Below are 19,492 nucleotides of genomic sequence, written 5' to 3'. Positions count from 1 at the left end.
ATCACTATATGGAAATACATGTAATTTCCATATGCAAATTCTTTTATTAAAAAGGCTCAATTCTTCATTCTGTAATTGGCTTTGGCTGTCAAGCAACATGTTAACAATAAATTTCATCTCTTTTTATAGCACATCTGCTAGTAGTGGATGACAGTCAATTGGCAGAACAGAGATCCCAGACACTGGCATAAAATCAGTTTTTTCCCCCTCATTTCATTCATTTCCTGCCAGCTGAAAATCTTAGCCTCCTAAAAAATGGTATCGGTTCATACTGGCCTTCAGAACTGATGCCTTTACAACATGCACCAAGCAGTGCCTTCCCTCTCACATCATCTCACTGAGGTTGTGGACTGGTAAATGCAAGTTACAATTCAAAGTCAGTAAGAACATCAAAATCTAGCTTGTAATCTGTTCTCAGATTACAAGCATTTCTCCTCATTTGTACCAGCACTATAAATTAAATAATTCCATGTCACTCAAACATGTTGACTTTCATCTGACTTTACTCCTTTTTCTCACCTTAACATCTACCTGAACAGTCTATGTTCTGAACATATTATTTCCTGTTGGAGTGTATGCCCATGGTTTCACTTTGGATAGCTAAGGCTATCCATTTATAAATATTTTGGCTCCAGTGTATTGGTCTATCTCTGTACTTGCTCCCTCATTCACTTCTAGTTGTAGGTCTCAAAAACTTAAGTTTTCACTCAAAGTCAGTATAGAGCTGAGTTGTAACTCAACTCATTCCCTCTCATCCCATCTTGTTTTGCTAACTCAGAGTATATTTTATTTTTGAAAAAAAAAAAAAATTTCAAAAACCCAGGGAATGATGAAGCACCAGAATAACTTAGTGAGATCATCCCAGGATCCTGACTCCAACTATAGCCAGTAGCAGATGACCAGTATAGCATTGCTGATGACAGCCAAGAGCAGATGCCTGGGGAATAGTCTAAGAGAAAAGTGGGCACATAGCAATAGGTATGCCACTGCAAGGACTATTTCTGCATCACTCTATGCAAATGCAAGAGGAATGAGTACTCCACAAAATGTAAGACAGGTTCTTGTGTCATTGGTGGTTACAAATGTTACAGAGAATAGAGAAAACAGCAGTATAAGGGTGACTAATATAAAGAAGTTGACCAAGACAGTGATAAATAGTTAAAGGTTATTAGTAAAGAAAACTCACCAATATCAATGCCTTGACTGGATAGCTGAAGCAGTCTCCACTGGAGAGCAATCTCCAAGAGATGCTGCCTCAGTGGTGGTCAGCCCTTAAATGAGGTCTCAGAGGAGGTGGAGTTGAAGTCCACCCCTTCCAGAAGCACAGCTAGATTACTCTCACCTGTGCTCCCACAGCTGACTCAACACTTGCCTCAGCTAATTAATCAGAGGTTCAAGCTGTGATTTCCCATACAAGCAGTGATTTCTTTGTTCTCTGTAAAGAGTAGTGCAAAATACATCTTCATATATAATAAAGACTTCTCACCTGTAGGCCCAGGAAATTCCTCTTAAAAAACTGAATTTGCTGTTATTTCTAGCCTTGAAAATACTGCAGTAGTCTCAGTGCAACCTCTGAAGTACTTCTTAGAGGCTAATGAGTATATTCCATTGCATTATTCAAAAATCATCTTCTCTCATGCTTTGTGATATTAGATCAAATTCTTAAGAGAAAGGATTTTTTGAAAAGCCCAAATGAGAATGGGAAATGAACTCATTTTGTAAATTGTCATTCTGGAAAAGAGCAGGAGTAACAAGTGAGGAAGAAGCTTTCACTGCTGTTGCTGAATTATCTGCCAGTGGTGGGTGAATAAATATTTTAAATGTACCTGCAGAAGGGAGAACCTGGATAAGGTCATAAACAGGAAATACCTATTGGTCTCCTTATTGCAGAGCACTTCAAATTTTAGTTGTTTTTTTGTTGTTGTTTCAACTTAACTTGGAAGGTCAAGAATTAGGGTGCCAGCGTTCTTAAATTTCTATCTAGATTATCTTATTTCTAATGTATGTGGGATAAGACTATCTTGGAACTAATCAGATCAAAGAGAGGTGACTGTATATCCAATACTTTGTGCAAAGTAATCTGTCTTTTAAAGTATTAAGGCTGCAAAATTTAGTACAGAAGTAGTACAGAAACAGGGAGATCATTTTTCATTTCATCCATAATATGTTGATTTGATATTCAGGGAAGAAAATGAAAATATTATAAGATCAGCATTGATTCTAAATATATCTGTAATAAAGATATATTAAACAGTATGCCGTTAAATAGTACTGTTTCCTGCAGTAGTAGATCTGTTGCCTGTAGTTTGCTTGGGATATACTATTTAGTCTGATTTGCCCTCATTTATAAGGATGTTCTAGTTACATTTGAGCTGAACTGAGTTGTGAAAACACTAAGACAAACAAGTTTAACAGATGGTATGATGATGACCTCACATTGTGGTCTAGACAGGCTAATGAAATGACTGCCTAACAGAAAGAAACCTCCAAAACTGTGTAAAACACAGGTTCTGATGAAGATAAAAAATGAAGCTATTGGACACATAGAAATTGAAATGTTGTCTATGGAATGACAGTTTTCATTGAGATGTAATGAGACCACTTCGATGTCTGCACCTACTGGGTAAAATAGTGTTTGAGTAGATATTCAGGCTTAGTATCTGTGTGAAAGTCTGCTCTTTAGACCAGGGACTCTGTAAACCCAACAAAGACAACCCAGATGTACATATTGACTTAAACCAAATCTGTATCTAGGTGCTCGTTTGCAGGGATATTTTCCATAACTGTTTCTCCCCTGTATGACACTATCAGAGGCAGAAATAACTACTGTGGGAAGCTGGTAGTTTTTCACTGATTGAAGTTTTCCTTAACAGTTAACCACCAAAAAAAAAAATTTAAAAAAAATAAAAAATTAAAAAATAAATTAAAAATAATCATCTGGTTCTGATTTGAGATTTTCTTATTTTGTGTCTCTAATTCAATTAATTTTTAAGTGAGAAGAATGGTCTGACTGTTTGTATCCTGATGGTGTTAAAAACACCAGAAGCAGCTTACAGAATGTCAAGGTTAGTGAACAGGCTACAAGATGTGGGAAATGCAGCAAGGGCCACAGCTGTGGTTGATTATAGTTTCTTCTCATGAATTTCATCACCACGAATATGTGACTAAGTAAATTCACACTGATTTGAAGGAGTTTTGAATCACACTATCTTATTTTGAAGAGGCAGTGACTTAAAGAATCCCTGTGCAATTTTTTTAGTTGTCAAACTAAAAAAGTCTTTATGTCTTTTTTAAAGTTTTTAACAAAGTCTGTATGGCTCACAGAGGAGCCCAGTTACATGGTTAGGCCAAATGTGGAGAGTCTAATTCTAGCAGAGTTAACATACTCACATTTTGAACATCTGTAAAGTCTAATGTGAATTGAATGTTAAGTAAAAGCAGCTTCATTTGTTAGTAGAGTATGGCATATTGCTATTTATTTCAATGCAACTTCTTTTCCACAGGCTTCAAAGATACTGCTTTTGGAATAGTTTTTAAGGATTATGCTAGTTTAATGGAACTGATTTTTGTATCTTTCCTGACAACCGGGACTTAAATCCTTGCATGCAAGGCTCTCACAACACAGGAAAAAAATATATATATATAAAATCAAACTAATGAATGTGAAACGATTCATACATCTCCCAACATACTTTTCATTAATTTAAAGTTTGAACTTTAGGCAGTATTCAAAAGCCTTTCAGAACAGAAAATAAATGTTGAAAATAGTAAGAAAAAAAAAGTTTCTGGCTGCCCTGCCTGGCAGGGGGGTTGGAGCTTCATGATCCTTGAGGTCCCTTCCAACCCAGGTCATCCTGTGATTCTGTAATTATTTCTCAAAGAATTAAAGCATGAGTAGACAAGTTATTGAGCTGTTATTACTGCAAAGATGAATGTTGCCTGGTTTATATCTCAGAAGTAATTTTGGGGGAAAACCTTACAGGCTTTGGAATGAGGAATATTTTTCTATTTCTGATATTAAGGAATTGGCAGCTGCTTAAATAAGCTCAGTAATATGGTATGTCAACCCAAGTACTGGGGAAAGACTCCTTGGAAAGATTCACTGCCAAAATCCTCCAGTGCACATCCCTATCATTAAAGCAGCCTTTGCAAAGGCACATCAGGTTGTTCTTTGACCTGGAAATAGGACAAATGAGCAGCACACCAGGACTTAGCTTACTTTGCTAGTGTGCTTCACCACAGGGCCAGCTGTCCGGTGTTTGGGGTGTGAATACATACTGAGTGCTAGAGGTATAAGAAAAACATCAGAGCTAGGCTGTGCCTTGAGGTACAATTGATTCTCGTTGATTCTACTGTCCTTCCTGTTATATCTTATGATATTTTCTGTACTCATATGTTCACCCCATAAGACATCCATGTGAGCAGCTCTGTGGTTTTATTTTCATGTTTAAAACAAGTTGCTGTAATCAGCTTTTCTGTAACCTTAACTGTAGTTGTTATGACCATATTAAAGTATTACTTTCCAGGCTCAGCCTTGATGTAACTCCATGATTAGAGGCTTAAATTCCAGTGTGGGGAAAGTCTATAACAAAACTGAAGCTCTCTTTAATTTCCTGTGATTCAGCATGCTTGACAGCCACCCAGTTTTTTTTCCCTTGCTGTTAGGTTTGGGACTTGCCCTCTGAGTGCCAGAGTATTGCTGCTGCCTCTCCAGCTCATTGTTCCCGATTGCATCGGTGATGATTAACCCCTTATCCAGCACTAGCTTGGAGGCAAAGATGTGTCAAGTGAGCATGCAGATGCTGTTAAACAGACCCAAGCCTCACCAAAAGCACACTTACTTCAAGAGAAAAGTGATTTTTTTGGTGATTTGAGTGTACTTTGGATTAATCCCTGAGATGCTTTCCTTTTCTAAAATGATAGTGGAAATATTGAGGGTAGTGATGTAAGGGGGCATTGAAAGCCAGAACAGAATCTTTCAAAGAGATAAGCTGTTTTATGGCCACTGGCAGTACTGTATTTCTTCTTAAATAAAGATACAGAAACAAATTTTTCATCCCTTATATGGTTATGTCTACATTGACTTTTACTATAAGAATGTGGCCTGCATATTTAGAAAGTAAGTAATGTTACAGGAGCAATCTTTTAAGTTTGTTTCCAGAGTGCATTTATTTGAAAGTCCTTTAGTTTAGCAGCTACTTGTTAATGGTATTTCCTAAATTAAAAAGCCATCGTGAATAGCTTCTCATTCTTCTGCTCCAAAAATAAGCACAAAATAAGCCAGCAGCTTTGCAGTCAGAAAGCCTAGGAATGTAATTCTGAAGTAGCTCCAGCTGTGAAATCTAGGAAATCAGCCAGGCTGGTTTCAGCTCCCCTTAAACTAGGAACTTCCACCTACCAATAAAAGGAATGGGCACTTTGTTTATCTTTCCACAGGGTACTGATATACATCTAAAATATGTCTAATTGAATCAATCAATCAACTGTCAAGATGAGTCCCTTAGTAGTACCATTGATACAGTGATAATCTACCAGCAGATAATGAAATTCTTTGAACCATTCTGAGTGACACTTGAATACAAACATCTGACAGAAATTTTCAAATTAGATAATACCTCAGAACAGGTGGCTGGCACATCTCTCTTCAGTTCAGAAAGAAGTGGTGCCTGCTATTCACCAGGCACTGAAGAGGAAATTGCTCTCCCACAATGTATTTTTTCGGTCATAGTTCATAGCAGGAGTGCAAAGTTTGGTGATTGCTTCTGAGAGATTCCTTATTTGCTTGGGTTTGGAGGGTGTGTGTTTCTTTTTGCCACTTACCTTAGGGGTTATGGTAGGAAAGACTTCGGTCGTTGGATAGTTATTTCTTGGTACATCTGGACAATGCATGATTGGATTTAAAAGCTAAATTAGAAATGCAACAAAAAGCCTGTTTAAGTGGAATAGGTTTTCTCACATTTTTTTCTTTTAAAAAAAAGTAAAGATCTGTCTTAACGTAAAGCATTTTCTTTACAGTTATTTTGTCCTCTTGAAAACTTTCAAATGAGGACTTTTTTATCAAAGGAAAAACTGAATGTTTTTATTTGAACTTCCCAAAATTAGCCCTAACCACTGTTGTTTATACACACATGCACACACATATACATACACTTAAAGCTATTCTACAGATTCACTGATAATTTATCTGAAGATGCTGATGTGAATTTAGCGTTTGCATAAAATTCTTCTCTTTCTTTTTTTTTTCTTAGAATGCCATTTGCTTACTCATCTAGCATAACTGCAGATGCATCTTGCAGTGGGCAACTGATTCCTCTTTTCTCTCTCAAGAGAGCTTGCAAATGGCATGTTTTCTTGATGGTTCCTTGCGTCATGCTGAAAAATTGTCCTGGTAGGTAGCAGATCTAAATTATTCTGTTTTTGCTTTGTTGTCTATAATATGTACCTAAATTATACCTTCTGTTTTTATCTCCACCTTCCATTTTCATGTTATTTTACACAATTATTGCTCACATAACTCAGCCTTACCTACTAAAGAAATTAAGTGAGTTTTTGAACCTGAATTCACTTCATACTTTTCTCCTGCTTTTGTGACATTCTTAGTTGATGGTTAGTTGTTATTGTTCTTTTTTTTAACTATTCTAAGGCTAGGAAATGTCAAGAAGTTCTTGTACTGACAGAATTTCAAACTACTGGCTTATTTATTTTAAATTATAAATAACTCAAGGAAACAACTTACTTGTCTGTAAGATTGTGCTTCTTCCTTACTTCTGAGTTCTGTAGACTTGGGATTCAAGAGATTCTTCCAATGTTTTCTGCAGTGTGCTTTAGAGCTGTGATGTAAAGTAAAGTATGCTTGCAGTAATCAGTAATGTGCTGGCAGGCCAGTAGCGCTCAATGCAGGTTTCAGTGCTGTTCCATCAACCTTCATTTACCGTTTGTGGTTCTGTGGCCAGAATATTATTCAGGGTATTAATTCATAGGATTTCTGAGAAACAACACAGTGGGTGGGCTGTAGAAGGAAGACAGAACTAGTTATTAACTGGATTTACCCTTCTGCTGACAAGCCTGTCCCTGAAGGGCCCAGATCTTAGTCAGCAAGCGGCAAGTGAGGTACTGATTTATGAAAATTAATACATTAGATAGGCACTGATGTGTATTATTGAACAGAATTGCCCCTCCCTGGAGCTTTGCACAACAGACGCTTTTGGGAATGAGTGAGGTCAGCCCTGCTATGATGCACAAATGACAGCCATGAAAGCTGACGACTTGAATGCTGAGTACTGACACTTAGCTCATAGTGTCAATACTCAGAAATCACCGTAATAGCTTTCTAAATGAAGTTTGCTTGTAACAACGTTTTTTTTTTTAGGTCCTCGCAAATCTAAAAAGTTAAAATCTTATTATGGGCCCATTTTTTCTTCTTTTTCTTTCAGACCTATAAAATATGCCATTCTTCAGTAAGCAGTTATTCCTAAAGGCTTTTTCTTTATAATTTGGCTCAAGTGACTGCTGAAAACAAAGATGTGGGAGAATGGGGAAGGCTCAGAGGTGACAAGAGCAGTAGAAACCAAGAATAAACCATCCAGATTACAGCACTGATGTTTGCCATTTCAGCTCCATTTCAGCTGGAGGAAGGAGAAGCAAAATGAGGAACAGGCAGTAACTTACCTCAAACACTGGGGCTGCAGTTTTAGAAATGAAAATAAATACTGAATGTGTATATCATCACATCCAATAGCAAAGACAAACACAGTGATGTTTCAGGCTTTCTCTGTTGTGCTGTTGGCACACAGCAGAGTAATTACTACGTTATCCAGCACAATCTGAATGGAACTGAGTGAAACTTAATTAGCTCCTGTCTTTTAAGCATTTCTTCATCCACAACACTTGTAATCTTTGGGGTCCTGCTGTGCAACTGTAATGTTCTACAGAAAATGCAAGCTGCTAGGGGAATCCTATTCCAAAATCTGGTCTAGTTTACCATCACATACTGTTATTCTTGTACTATGGTGGTCTGTTTTTTGCTCTTTGCTTTCTTCTGGTATATCATTACATCCTTACTTCACATGGTACTGTACAGCAGCATGGCTGACCCATCCCCTTAACTGGAAATGCCCTTTTTGGATCAGATCATATTTATACCCTGAGTGTCTTTCTTGCAGATTTCATCCCATAGCTGTCTGTAGTCATTGCTGCACTGCCTTCATCAGATCACTTGTCTCCCTTATCTGCTCTGAATTTCTTTCTTTGCTTCTCCTGTCATTGAATCAGATGGTATTGACCCTTAAATGTCATTTTGGACTTTGATTGTGTTTTATTTTTGTGAAGAAGAGATACAAAGTAATGGGTTTGTGAAGGCTTTACCAATTTATGATTTTAGTTTTGTATTTAACATCCTTAATCCCCTAAGACTGCAGATTGCTTTCTTACTTTGAGTGACAACCACTGCAAAATTGTCCTTCAGGCCTTTAGAAGGTGTTCTCATTCAAGCTTAGAATTACTGTTCAGCTTATACTGAGTAGGACTGAAATGCTTCCAGATCATGCTAATTATGATGGAAAAATATTTTCTTTCAAAAACAGCTGTAAAAATAAAAATACTGGTGAAACTCTGAGTGCTGAATTAATCCTTCTATACCTGTTTGTTTTGCAAACATACAGAATAAATACTTGTTCTATTTAAAACTGCTGATAAAACTCGTGTTACACAGCTCAAATGCATATTTGGTGAGTCTGCAGTTTAAATCACATGACAAAACTAAAAAGAGGATAAAGCAGACAGCTCTTAAAGAGTAAAAGTTCAGAGAACCAAGTTTTACAGTGACTGCTGAAGGCAAGGTTTTGTCTCATGCAGGTTTCTTCAGCTCCAGGATGGGAGTAGTCACAAGAACATTCTTCCATTCAGAAGGCATCATCACTCTCTAATGACCACTGGATTCCTTTTCCATCTATATGTCTTTGGAATCGGAGTAAACACTGAAACAAACATCACCTCAGTGCAGTTTGAGCAACTTGGAAATCATTTCTTTTTTGTCTGTTTCCATTGGCTTCATGAGTTCATAAACCACAACACTGATTCCTTTTCCCCAAGATTTTGAGCAGCCAAGGTCCTTCCTGAATGTGTTCCAATGACAAAATGCTCAGTGCAAACCATGTGCTTACTCACCAATGTTTTACCTCCACAGACTGAAACTCTCAGATGCTCTTGCTGGGTTTTATTGCAGTTTTAGCTGTGGTGAAATCCCCAACTACGTCACCTTCCCAGATTTCTTTCTCAAATTCCAGATGTACTTATCTTGAATTCTTCTGATCTTGTTAGTCATTGTTTCTGTAAATAGTTCCATTATTTCCTTCATACCAGTTCACCTAGAGTACAGTTCGGTCTTTCCTAACTAGAAACCAGTCTGTCCTGATAATGTTGTCCCTTCTAGCCAGCATGGCTAGCACAAATAACATACATGTTATCCTAGGTAGAATAAGACACTTATTTTTTCTTTTTTTTCCTTATAAAGATATCTTTGATGCACTTAAATTTATGTTTATGCTCTGCAGTCCCACCTTCCTGAAGCATGGGGGAATCCAAAACAGGAGTGTCTTCCTGCTGCAGCCTCATTCAGGCACCCTGTGTAAAGGCCTCTCACTTTCCTGGGTGCAGGTTGGAGCTGGGCTCTGTTATTATGTCATTCCTGAGCTCTGCCTTTGTTTTCCTTTGAACTGCCTCCTACGTGCTGGCAGGCTCCCGAAGCGGTGCACAAAATGGTCTTTGCCCACTGTTCAAACTGCAGGCCAACCCTATATTTACTTTGTTTTGTGTGAAGAGGTTTCCTTTGTGTTCTCTTACAGGTCTGTGCTTTGGAAATGGTGCGGAAGCCTTGCAGCTTCAGCACAGCCTGGGAGCACCACGGAGAACTGTCTCAGGACATGTGGGAGGGAGGTCGCTGCTACTTTGTTCTAGGTAACAACTACATATTCTCAACACAAGAAGCATTTGTTGCTCTTGGACTGAAACAGTTTATTGTAGAGAGTTACTTACAGCAGTGCCTCTGTGTGTACCTTAGGCTGCTAGAGGCAAGTCTTGGTGAACGCTGTTATCCCAACTATGTTTGAAAACACAGAAGAAAGTCTCAAGAATTTCATACCCCCTTTGTTTTAGAAAAAATGAAGCGCTATAAAAAGCCCCTGTGGATGTCTGTAAGAATGTCTAAATTTCACCACTGGTCTGGTAACTGCCAGATGAAATGGCACTTGGGCTCTTCTCAAGCCTTTGCTCTGCTGGAAACTCACAGTTCTTTGAATATAGAATGAAAAAAATGGAACATCAAATTTTGGAGATCCCCACAGGACAAATAAACATAATCTTGTTGAATTTCTTCTTTAATATTTGGTGTCAGCTCCTGATTCCGGACATCCTGCTGGTTTCTTTTGGAACTCTCTTGATTGCTGTGTGTGATTTGCACATACGCTACGTGGAAGCAGCTTCTGGCCAGTAACTCGAACTGCACACCCCGCGGGATGGCTCACCGCCCGTGCTGTAATTTGGACTAACGCAGCTGGGCAGGCGCAGTCCCGTTGGCAGAGGCGCTCCGTGGCTCCGGGCGGCCCCGCAGAGCTGAGCCGGACACGCCGCTGTCCGCCGGGCTCTCGCTGGGCACCGGGGAGTTCCGTGTGCGCGGAGCAGCAGCGGGGCGGGGGTGGGAGCCCAGCGCCACGTGTTCGTTAGGGGTTTTTCTGCTAAAACAGCGTGGATTTGACAAAGAAAAGAGAAAAGCCTTTGGATGCGGCGTTCCCCTTACTTCCGGCTTTCCGCGCCGGGACGCCGTCAGCCGGGAGCGGCCCCACCGCACCGCTTTGAAAATCCCGCGCAGCCCTTCCCCGGGGGCGGCCCGGACGGCGCCTGGGCTGCGTTCTTCGGTGAGGGTGCGGCGGGCCGGGCCCGGGCTGCTCCCCGCCACCCCTCGCCTCGACGCCTTCGCGGCTCCGGGCCGCCCCGCCCCGCGCTAACGGCCGCCGGTCCCACCGACATGGTATCACCCGCAACCCGCGCGGCGTGGTATATCCCGGCGCTGCCCTCGGCCCCCCCAGCCCCTCTCTTCCTTCACACAGAGAGGAACGAGGACGCGCCCGCCGCTCTCTCTCTTTGTGTGCGAGCGGAGCGAGGCGGCGTGCGGGCGTGCGGGCCCGAGGAGCGGAGCGGAGCCGAGGAGGGCGTTGCGCGGCGTGAGAGGCGGCGCGGGGCGGGCGGGCGGTTTGGAGCGGGGCCGCCGGGGCGGGCGGAAGGCGGCGTGGGGATCGCGGGGCGGCGGCGGCGGGTAATGATGGCGTGGTGCGCGCGGCCGCTGGGCGGCCAGGAGCGCTAAAGGGAAGGAGCCGGCGGGACCCCCCGCCCCCAGGTAGGCCGGCTCGGAAAGTTTGGGGCGAGGTGCCGGGGCGGCCCCCGAGGTGCGGAGGCGCTGGCGTGGTGGTGGGGGGAGCCCCGACTCGCCGCCGAAACTCGCGGCTCCCTCGCTTCCGGGCGGCCCGCGGGCACCCGGGCCCCTCTGCGTCGCCTCGCATCACTTCGGCTCGGCCTCCTCGGGCTGCAGGAAGGGCCGGCGGCCTTAACCCCCCCGCGCTGTACCCCCGCGGCCCGGGCAGAGGGATGCCGGGCGGGAGACGGCTGCTGCCCCGCAGAGCCCTCGGGGCTAATGCCCGGGCGGGCGGCTGCCGGCAGCCGTGGCCGCGCGTCCCGGCGGACACAATGGGCTTTATCCGGGATCGCGCCGCCTCTCCCGACCAGGAACCCGAGTTCGGGATTCGTGTCACACGCCGGCGCGGTCCCGAGTTAATTAAAACTCCGTGTCCCTTTGCAGATGACTTTCTGGATACTGTGATCCGCAGAGGGGATAATATCCGATGTGGCCACATACGCGCTGTGATTTCTTTCTCTCCGTGTATGCGCTGGCGCAGCCCGTCTGAGTGTGAGAGAGGAGGCCGGTTGAGGGGGAGAAGGCAGCTCTTCTGCAGGATCCGCTCTGCCCGGCGTTGGAGGGTGGCAGCTTAGTGCCTGCGACTTTTCTTTCCCTCTCCTCGAGAGCTGAGGGAGCCTGCTCTCTGACAATGATGAAAACTGAAGGCAAAGGGGAAAGGACTTTAAGAAGTGCTTCTCCACACCGAAATGCCTACAAGTCTGACTTCCATGCTATCAAGTGCTCTTTTGATGGAGTGAACAGTCCTGAAAACACTTCCAATAAAACAGGCTTGCAGCAGAAGTTGAGCACTTCTTCCAATGGAGGGGGAAATGATCCACACAGTCGAGGTAGGGCTGCCACTTATGGCAATAGAGTTCACAAGATCAAAAGTATGTTTCTGCAAATGGGAGGCTCCACTTCCACACCTTCTTGTGAAAGTAGTCCACCTGCTGAGACCAAATTAATCAGCCGGGCCACAGCAGCAGAACATGGACCTTCTCCAGGTAGCACATCTTTCCTCACTATCCAAAAGAACAATCTCCTTAATACAAATACTGGCCCCAGCAGCAGTCCTGTGGATTCGGCCTCTGTGCCTTCTACTGCTGATAAGATCATCCGTAGCAATGATGAGGCAGACTTGGACAAAGTTGCCCTGGCAGAGAAGTTTTCAGAGACCAGGAAGCTGTTTGAGAGAAATATAAAACAACGAAGCTCCGTGGACAGATATTCTCCCAGCAAATATGAAAGAAGTGAAGATAAGAGGAGACATGGTTCAGCTTCTGATTGTAGCAGTGTGGTAGACCACTTCAATTTTAATACAGATGCGAGTCCTTCAGTTGCACTGGATAAAGCTGAAAATCAAGGTAGTGAGCTGAAGCAGCAGCATCCCAATAATGGCTCCAAAACCTCCTTCTTGAATGCTGGGCCCATTTCTAGGAGACTGGAAAGCTTTCTGGGTGACAGCGATACTGAAGATTCCAAAGAAATTTCCAAAAATGATGGCCTGAGTCAGGGCTCTTTGAGAAGCCACTGCAGTTCAGATTCATCTACTGCCATTCAAAGAAGTCCAGAGAAGACTGCATCCACCAAAGTGCCTGTGATTGACAGAGAAGGGCTGAGTGAAGTATTTGAAAAAGACAAGAGAGAGAAAGCGGTATTGGAAAGAAGCCTACAGGATACGAGCAGTATATCCAGTCAGGAGGCAAAGTGGAGAACAGAGACCGTTCTTTCCCAGGTTTCCCCCGTTGAGGAAACTTGTGTGGAGCTGTCTGTGCAAGATGAAACCTCAGGGCATGGAAAAGACGGTTTAGAGAAGGGTCATGTTGTCACTGAGGACCAACCACTCAAATATAAAATACAAGAAGGGAAAAGGAGCAGCTGTTCCTTCGAGGTAGTAGAAGAGTTTACAGAAAGAAATGGAACCAATCAGGACGAAGCGAGAGATGGGATGTCTGTGAAAGATGTTCCAGTTCAGGATGTTCTACAGCAAGAGGGGGATACTGAAGAAGAGCAAGTAGTAGAAAAGCAGAGGGACAGTTTCTGTGCTTTTGGAATAGAAAATGCAGCTTTTGATGATTATAGGGATACAGAGAGCCAAGACCCTGAAGACAATGAAATTTTGGAGGAAGAGGAAGAATATATGTATGACAGTGAGTATGAGGAGTTTCCTGGACTTTCTGAAGAGGAAGATCCTGCACCAGACCGAAAAGTCAAGTTCTCGACAGCTCCTATCAAGGTACATACATTTGAATTTTCTTTGTAGGTTTGTTTTGTTCTCATTTTGCAATCCAAAATACCCAGGAAATATATTTTGAAAGTGTTCTGTGTCTTGTTTCTGAACCTGTAAAAAGCCCTTTCAGTAATGTAACTTTGTGGCTTTTACTCTAAACCGCTTGGTTTTCTGAAATAGAGAGAAGTTGTCGCAAGTGATTTCTAAATCACAGCAGCTTCATGAGATAGCATAGTGAAACACATGAGATTTCACTTGCTTAGTGGATATTTTTAGGAACACTCACTTTTGGAAACAAATTCAGACGCAGCCCTTGAGACTTGATGTCATTTGTTTAAAACTGTGCTGTTGCACTGGAAAGGACTGTTTCAGTTTTACTTTTTGTACAACAGTTTATAAAATAATCTTCTGGTACAATTTCAAATGTTTTTTGACTTTGGTGTGGGAAAATATCAAATTACTTCTTCCTGTTATTTAAGATTATAGACTTTTTTGTAGTATTATCTACATAGTGGAGTATTTATTAGAATACAAGTCATGCCTGTAATATTTATATTGGTGGAGTGAATGTTCTCTAGGAGTATTAGTGTGAGGAAAATTTTGGAGTTACTAAGTTGAGGATGTCAGAGTGACAAGGCTGATGTAATAATGAGAAGTACCGCGAGTTACAGTGCTATCAAATTGAGAAGATGTAGGACTCTGTTCTTCAGTCACTAAAAACAGCCACAGAATGAATGAAGTCATTCCGTAATGCAAATCCTGTGTACCTGCAGTCCTGTTGCTGACTGTGGTTATTCTCATCCCACCTGAAATTTGAGAGGACTGGGAGATAAGAAACAAGATGGAATGGGAAGCTGCTCAGGCTTTCTCAACCGCACTTTTTTCATTCATGTAATGGTAGAAGAAAAAACACCATCTTCAATAATACAGTTTTTATGCTTTCTGTGTACTGATGAGAATGATGTAAAAATTCCAGCTCCTGTACTTCCTGCAACATGAAGCTCCCAGTTTGATATAGACCAGTGCTGTATCCCAGAAGAGGTTTTGTGTATGGCAACATTCAGGTTTTGTTACTTGTGGTTTTTTATAGTCCTTCTGTAGGCAGGATGGCTTTATATGGCTTTCTTGCTGCTGATGGCTGTCTCAGTGGTGACCTAGAGCTCTGAAGGGGAGGCAGTGCTGCTACTGAGAGCTGCGTAAGGAGTGGGGTGAAGGCTGCTGGAAATCCAGAGGGCATCAATCCATCCCCTGTGTGTTTCTGTGTATCAGTGTCTGAGGGGAGTGCAGCAAGTCATCTGCTGGAAAAGCTCCTTGGTTTGCTGGTGCATGCTGTCCTGCTGTAGGCTGGGTCTGTCACTGCAGAAGTCCTACAGAAGCAGTGGTTGCAACAGACTTTTCTTGCATTCTCTGTTACGTCAGTGTGAGGTTTAGTTCAAAGCATCAATAGGAATCTCTGCCAGCTGTGATGAGAGCTCTCCTGTAGGCAAATCTCGGGTTTTGGTAACTGGTGCCCTTTGACTGCAGCTGCTTCTCTGAAAGCAGCCAGAGCCAGGTTATCAATTGCGCAGCCAAGAGATGGATTTAGTAACAACTGTTAGTATTTTTTCTGTTAAGATAACATAGTTATTGCCATAATGCCTGACTTAGGGATTGACAGAATAAATGGTACTTAATAGCAGTATGAGCAGTGAAATTTCTTTTCAGATCTCTTTTTGTACAATAGATTTCTCATTTGGCTTTATGGATAGATTTTAGTGCATCTTAAATTGAAAGAGACAAATCCCAAGTGGTAAAAAAGAAAAAAGAAAAAAAAAGATGATATCTGGCCCCCAGCCACAGCTCCGAGTAGTGCCATAGTGAGAACTGTGTCCAGCTAACTTCCTTCAGCTTTATTTAGACAAGTAAGCATGACTGAAATGTGAATGTCATTCCAGCCATCTGCAGCCTTGGAGGAGAAGGCTGTGTTTCTCCCCTTCCTAGACCCTCCTGCACTGGGCCAGGCTGGAGTTGGCTTGGCCTTTTTCCTTCTGTGCTGTGGTCTGGCCCATCCTGCTGCTCTTCCTGGTGTAGCTGTGTAGCAGCTATGAAGCAGCCAATTCTGTGTTTTACAGCTGCTCTTTGGCAGGCATTTGAGGTGGAAAATTCAAAATATGCAAAAGATGTTTGGGGAAGAAAAAGTGTGTTTTCAAATCATTGAGTCTCTGCAATAATGGAGTTCTGGCCATTTCATTTGATAGTCTCAAAGCAAACATGGGCTATGGTGTAGGTAGCGGAGAGAGCTTGAGTTATATGTGTATTGAGAAGTTTCTCCTCAGCTGTGAAATTGACAGGGCTTTTGAGTAAAAGAAAGAGACGGGAGCTCCCAAGGGATGTGGAATGAAGCTAATACTGTTAGCCCTGTGTCTGACCCATGCTGGAGCTCTGCAATTGTTGACAGCTGTAGTGGGGCTTAAGAACATGTAATTTTGAACTGATAATTTCAGGAACAATGGAATGCTTATATAAATACAATGTTATTTGGAGTTGCTCTGTGCCTGTGAAAATGGGTGCAGATGAGACTTTGAAAATAAAAGCTTCAGTTCTATAGGAGCTGTTGATAAATGTTGGGGAAGATTTCTTACTTGCCACAGGTGGCCTGAGTGCTGCTGCATATTCTCTGCAGCCCTAAAGGAGCATTGCAGCTTGGCAGTTTGTTTTTCCTGCAGTTGTGAAGAGAGCGATGCTGTGCAGTTACTAGCAGAACTGTACTGCCAGTTTGGGTTTGTGTTGTGGTACGTGGGCTATTTTTAGCCCCTTGTTGCCACATCTGAAGCCAATAAGGAATGTGAAGTACACTCAACTGTCCAAGATATCCACAAGGGTACTCTGTTTGTCTTGAAGTTTTCTGAATAAACCACACAAGTGATCAGCATTACAAACTGTGCAAATAACGTCAGGTAACTGCGCTGTCATCCCTTTATACTACAGTATGCTTTTGTAATGAAGAGATTAAACTTGCTCTCAATTATGTGATCACCTTGAAAGGCTTTAATTAACACAGATGTAATGACAGGTTGCAGTTTGACACTTGTAATCCTGAAACTTTCCGTTGGTAAAAACAAACACTCATTTCCAAATTGGCTTCTTCAGCTCTCTTTACCTCTGACTGTGTCAAACTTTGTCCCCAAAACCTTGAATAGCACTGTGACTAAGTTCTGTATTGATTGATGATCCTTAGAAATTCTGTAGCTCTGATAACCCAAAAAGCTAATACAGCTACTATTCACTTCTGTGGGTCTGTTTGATTTGCAACATTAACCACTTCATGTTGCATGCTAGTGTTTGTCCCCAGCTCTGTGAATAATACTTTACTTCAAGGTTAAGTGAAGAACATGGATTAAAGTAAATTCAAAACAAAAACAAACTTCATAAAGGCTTTTATATTTGCTGCAGTTGAGCAAAACATAGTTGTTTTTTTCTTATGAGAAGAAATTAAAAGCAGTCTTATAATTTCTGTGTGGTTCTAACCAGCCAAGTATCAGCTGCTCTTGAGGGAATCTGCAAACCCTCCATAATATTGCCATTTGTCTCACACATCAAAATAGAGCTGTTCTATGTGTAGCTGGGATACAAACGCTAGTCTTGTTCAGCCTGGCACACTGTTCGATCTTTTTACTACAGAACTGCTTACTGTGGAAGTTAATGAAGCAGTAAATGAAGACAGGCTTGAGCTAGATTTAATGTGTAGCAGCCTATCTGTAAATGCTAACATTCTTAGGGATGCATAATTTTTTCCAAATCAGCGTGTGTTCTCCCAATCATTGTTTTAACAAAATGATGTGGAGTAGTGCTTCAACATCATACATCCCCTGGTTTTTGAACTGTAGCTTCTACGCTTCTGGATTATACACATGAAAAAGAATGCAAAATCCATTAACTGGTGGAAAATGCCCAGGCTCTGGACTGTCTTCAGTTGTCATTATAATGGGAGAATAACTGATGACTGCACAAATGGTCAACTGTTTGTCAGCCACTGAAGCAGTTCACTAGGATGCTTGTGTGGCATTAAGAGGTCGGTATATCACACGGAAGTAGGTTGATTTAGGAAAATAGAAATTGAACTTGAGAGTAGACAAACAGAATTGTCTGGCATGTGGGAAGTCATCTGCTTTTTCTTGGCAGAGGCAGTGTATTCCCATCAGGCTTTGTTAAAGATCTTCTTAAGGACAAAAAAATTTACAGATTTTTAAGTGTTTTGAAGCTCTGTTTCTTCCTTTCATTGGTGTTCCAGCACTTATGTCTGAACAGTCTTGTCCTACAACTTTATTTAATGTTTTTATCTCAAATTTACTGTATTCTCCACAGTTCTGTTCAGTCAGTTTCCTCAAAACATACCTCTGGTTTTGAGCATGGTTTGGCTGTGGTTTGCTTGCATCTGAGATTGCAGCATTTCCCTCTGACAGACAGCAGGATAAGAGGTTAAGAAACCAAAAGCATGGATATGAACTGGAAGAAGTTACCTGTGAAAATACTGTGGGGTTTTTTATTCTTTGTTTTTTGTTTTTGTTGGGCTTTGGGGGGTAAGTTTACTTATTTTTTGAAAGGTAACTTTTAATCCTGTATTAAAATTTCAGTCTTCTTGGAAGTCAGAGCATATTTCTGAAGCATAAATGCATTCAATTCTGCATGTAGATTTATCTTGTTTAAGAAAATTCTATATCCAGTATCTCTTATGCCTGCCTGTACACCTACTTGTGTGACCTGGTGTAGGGAACCAAAGCAGGTGGGTTGGAGTTGATGATCTCTGGAGGTCCCTTCCAACACCTATGATTCTGTGATTTGTGGTCCTTATTGAGACCTTTTGTTTCTATCACATTTGTTCATCTTTCAATAAAGAAGTATACCTTTCTTTGTTATTTTATTTTTTTTAATCAGAAGAGTTCTTCTGTTTAGATTTCAGGAGATATTTGATATGTATGCTTTACAATGGCAGATCTGGCATTTCAGGAGTCTTTGGAAGAAAGTTTGGTGCCGAGGTATGGGACTGTACAGAAAAAATCCAAATTTGAGCATAAAAAGCAAATAAATCCTTTTTCTACCCTGCCTCACTGTTGGAGCAGCTTGTCTCTTTCTATTTATATACAGGAATATTTTTGACCAAATTATTCACTGAATGCAGTTAAATGGCACACTAGCTGTCCAATTGGATATACTTGTTGATGCTACGAAAGCAGACAAATATGAGGACGTGAGATTATGAGCGTCATCACTGGTCCATCCTCACTGTTTTTTTCAGTGCCTCCACCTTTTAACTTTCTAGCAGTTTCATCTGGGTTTGATGGAAGGGAGAAAGATTTTTGAAGTATTCTTAAAATATTGCCTGATCTTGAGAAAATCAGTATCTCTAAAGAGTGTTGCAGATTAATGTCCTCATTGGTGGCAAGGCTGCAGCTTTATTTGACATTCTTTCTGGCTTTGGTAGCTGGCAGTGCAGTGCATGCTGAGTCTTGCTTGCAGGGTAGCAGTGGGGAAGAGAAGGGAGGAATGGCTGAGGTGGAGTCACTTGTGGGTTTCACTGGAGATGAAGTCTGGACAAATGTGAGGTGGTTACACAGGAGGATGGAGGAGTTGCAGGGGAGGTGAGGTGGTTATGCAGAGTGCAGGCAGAGATAAGCAGACTTGTAGGAGACAAGTTCATTAGCTCAACATTTAAGCTGCTGAAAGATTCAGCATCTTTGTAATGATTGCTGTTATTAGCAACTGAGAATACTCAACCTAGACTGATGTGAAAGCACAGGCAGGCAGAGCTGAAACTTGTTCATAGTTTACTTCTTGAG

The 19,492-nt window shown here is 41.8% G+C and overlaps 1 protein-coding gene and 1 long non-coding RNA gene across 5 annotated transcripts in view; one reads left to right on the top strand and one right to left on the bottom strand.

Annotated features, from left to right (window-relative positions):
- The window catches only part of LOC107316712 (uncharacterized), a 43,035-nt gene extending 36,026 nt beyond the window's left edge, over window positions 1-7,009 (bottom strand). The window contains exons 1-2 of the long non-coding RNA XR_014947972.1: window positions 6,737-7,009; window positions 5,821-5,904 (exon numbers count right to left, since the gene is read on the bottom strand). This is a non-coding gene — a long non-coding RNA (uncharacterized LOC107316712). The remainder of the gene's footprint in view (window positions 1-5,820; window positions 5,905-6,736) is intronic.
- Window positions 7,010-11,096: 4,087 nt separating this feature from the next.
- LOC107316692 (neurabin-1-like) overlaps window positions 11,097-19,492 on the top strand; it is a 36,878-nt gene continuing 28,482 nt past the window's right edge. For 2 of the 4 annotated variants that reach the window (XM_085552487.1, XM_085552485.1), the window contains exons 1-2: window positions 11,097-11,216; window positions 11,849-13,682. In XM_085552487.1, the coding sequence (XP_085408613.1) occupies window positions 12,096-13,682 (1,587 nt within the window). In that variant the 5' untranslated portion in view covers window positions 11,097-11,216; window positions 11,849-12,095. Of the gene's footprint in view, window positions 11,217-11,278; window positions 11,390-11,848; window positions 13,683-19,492 lie in introns of those variants that run through there. The other 2 variants (XM_032445827.2, XM_032445826.2) reach the window with 1 other exon arrangement.

The sequence above is a fragment of the Coturnix japonica genome, chromosome 7, assembly GCF_054131305.1.
Source record: "Coturnix japonica strain WE chromosome 7, WE-NBRP24, whole genome shotgun sequence".
NCBI classification, from domain to species: domain Eukaryota; kingdom Metazoa; phylum Chordata; class Aves; order Galliformes; family Phasianidae; genus Coturnix; species Coturnix japonica.
Note: the sequence above shows the minus strand (reverse complement) of the source record. Positions and strands in the feature narration are given on the sequence as shown.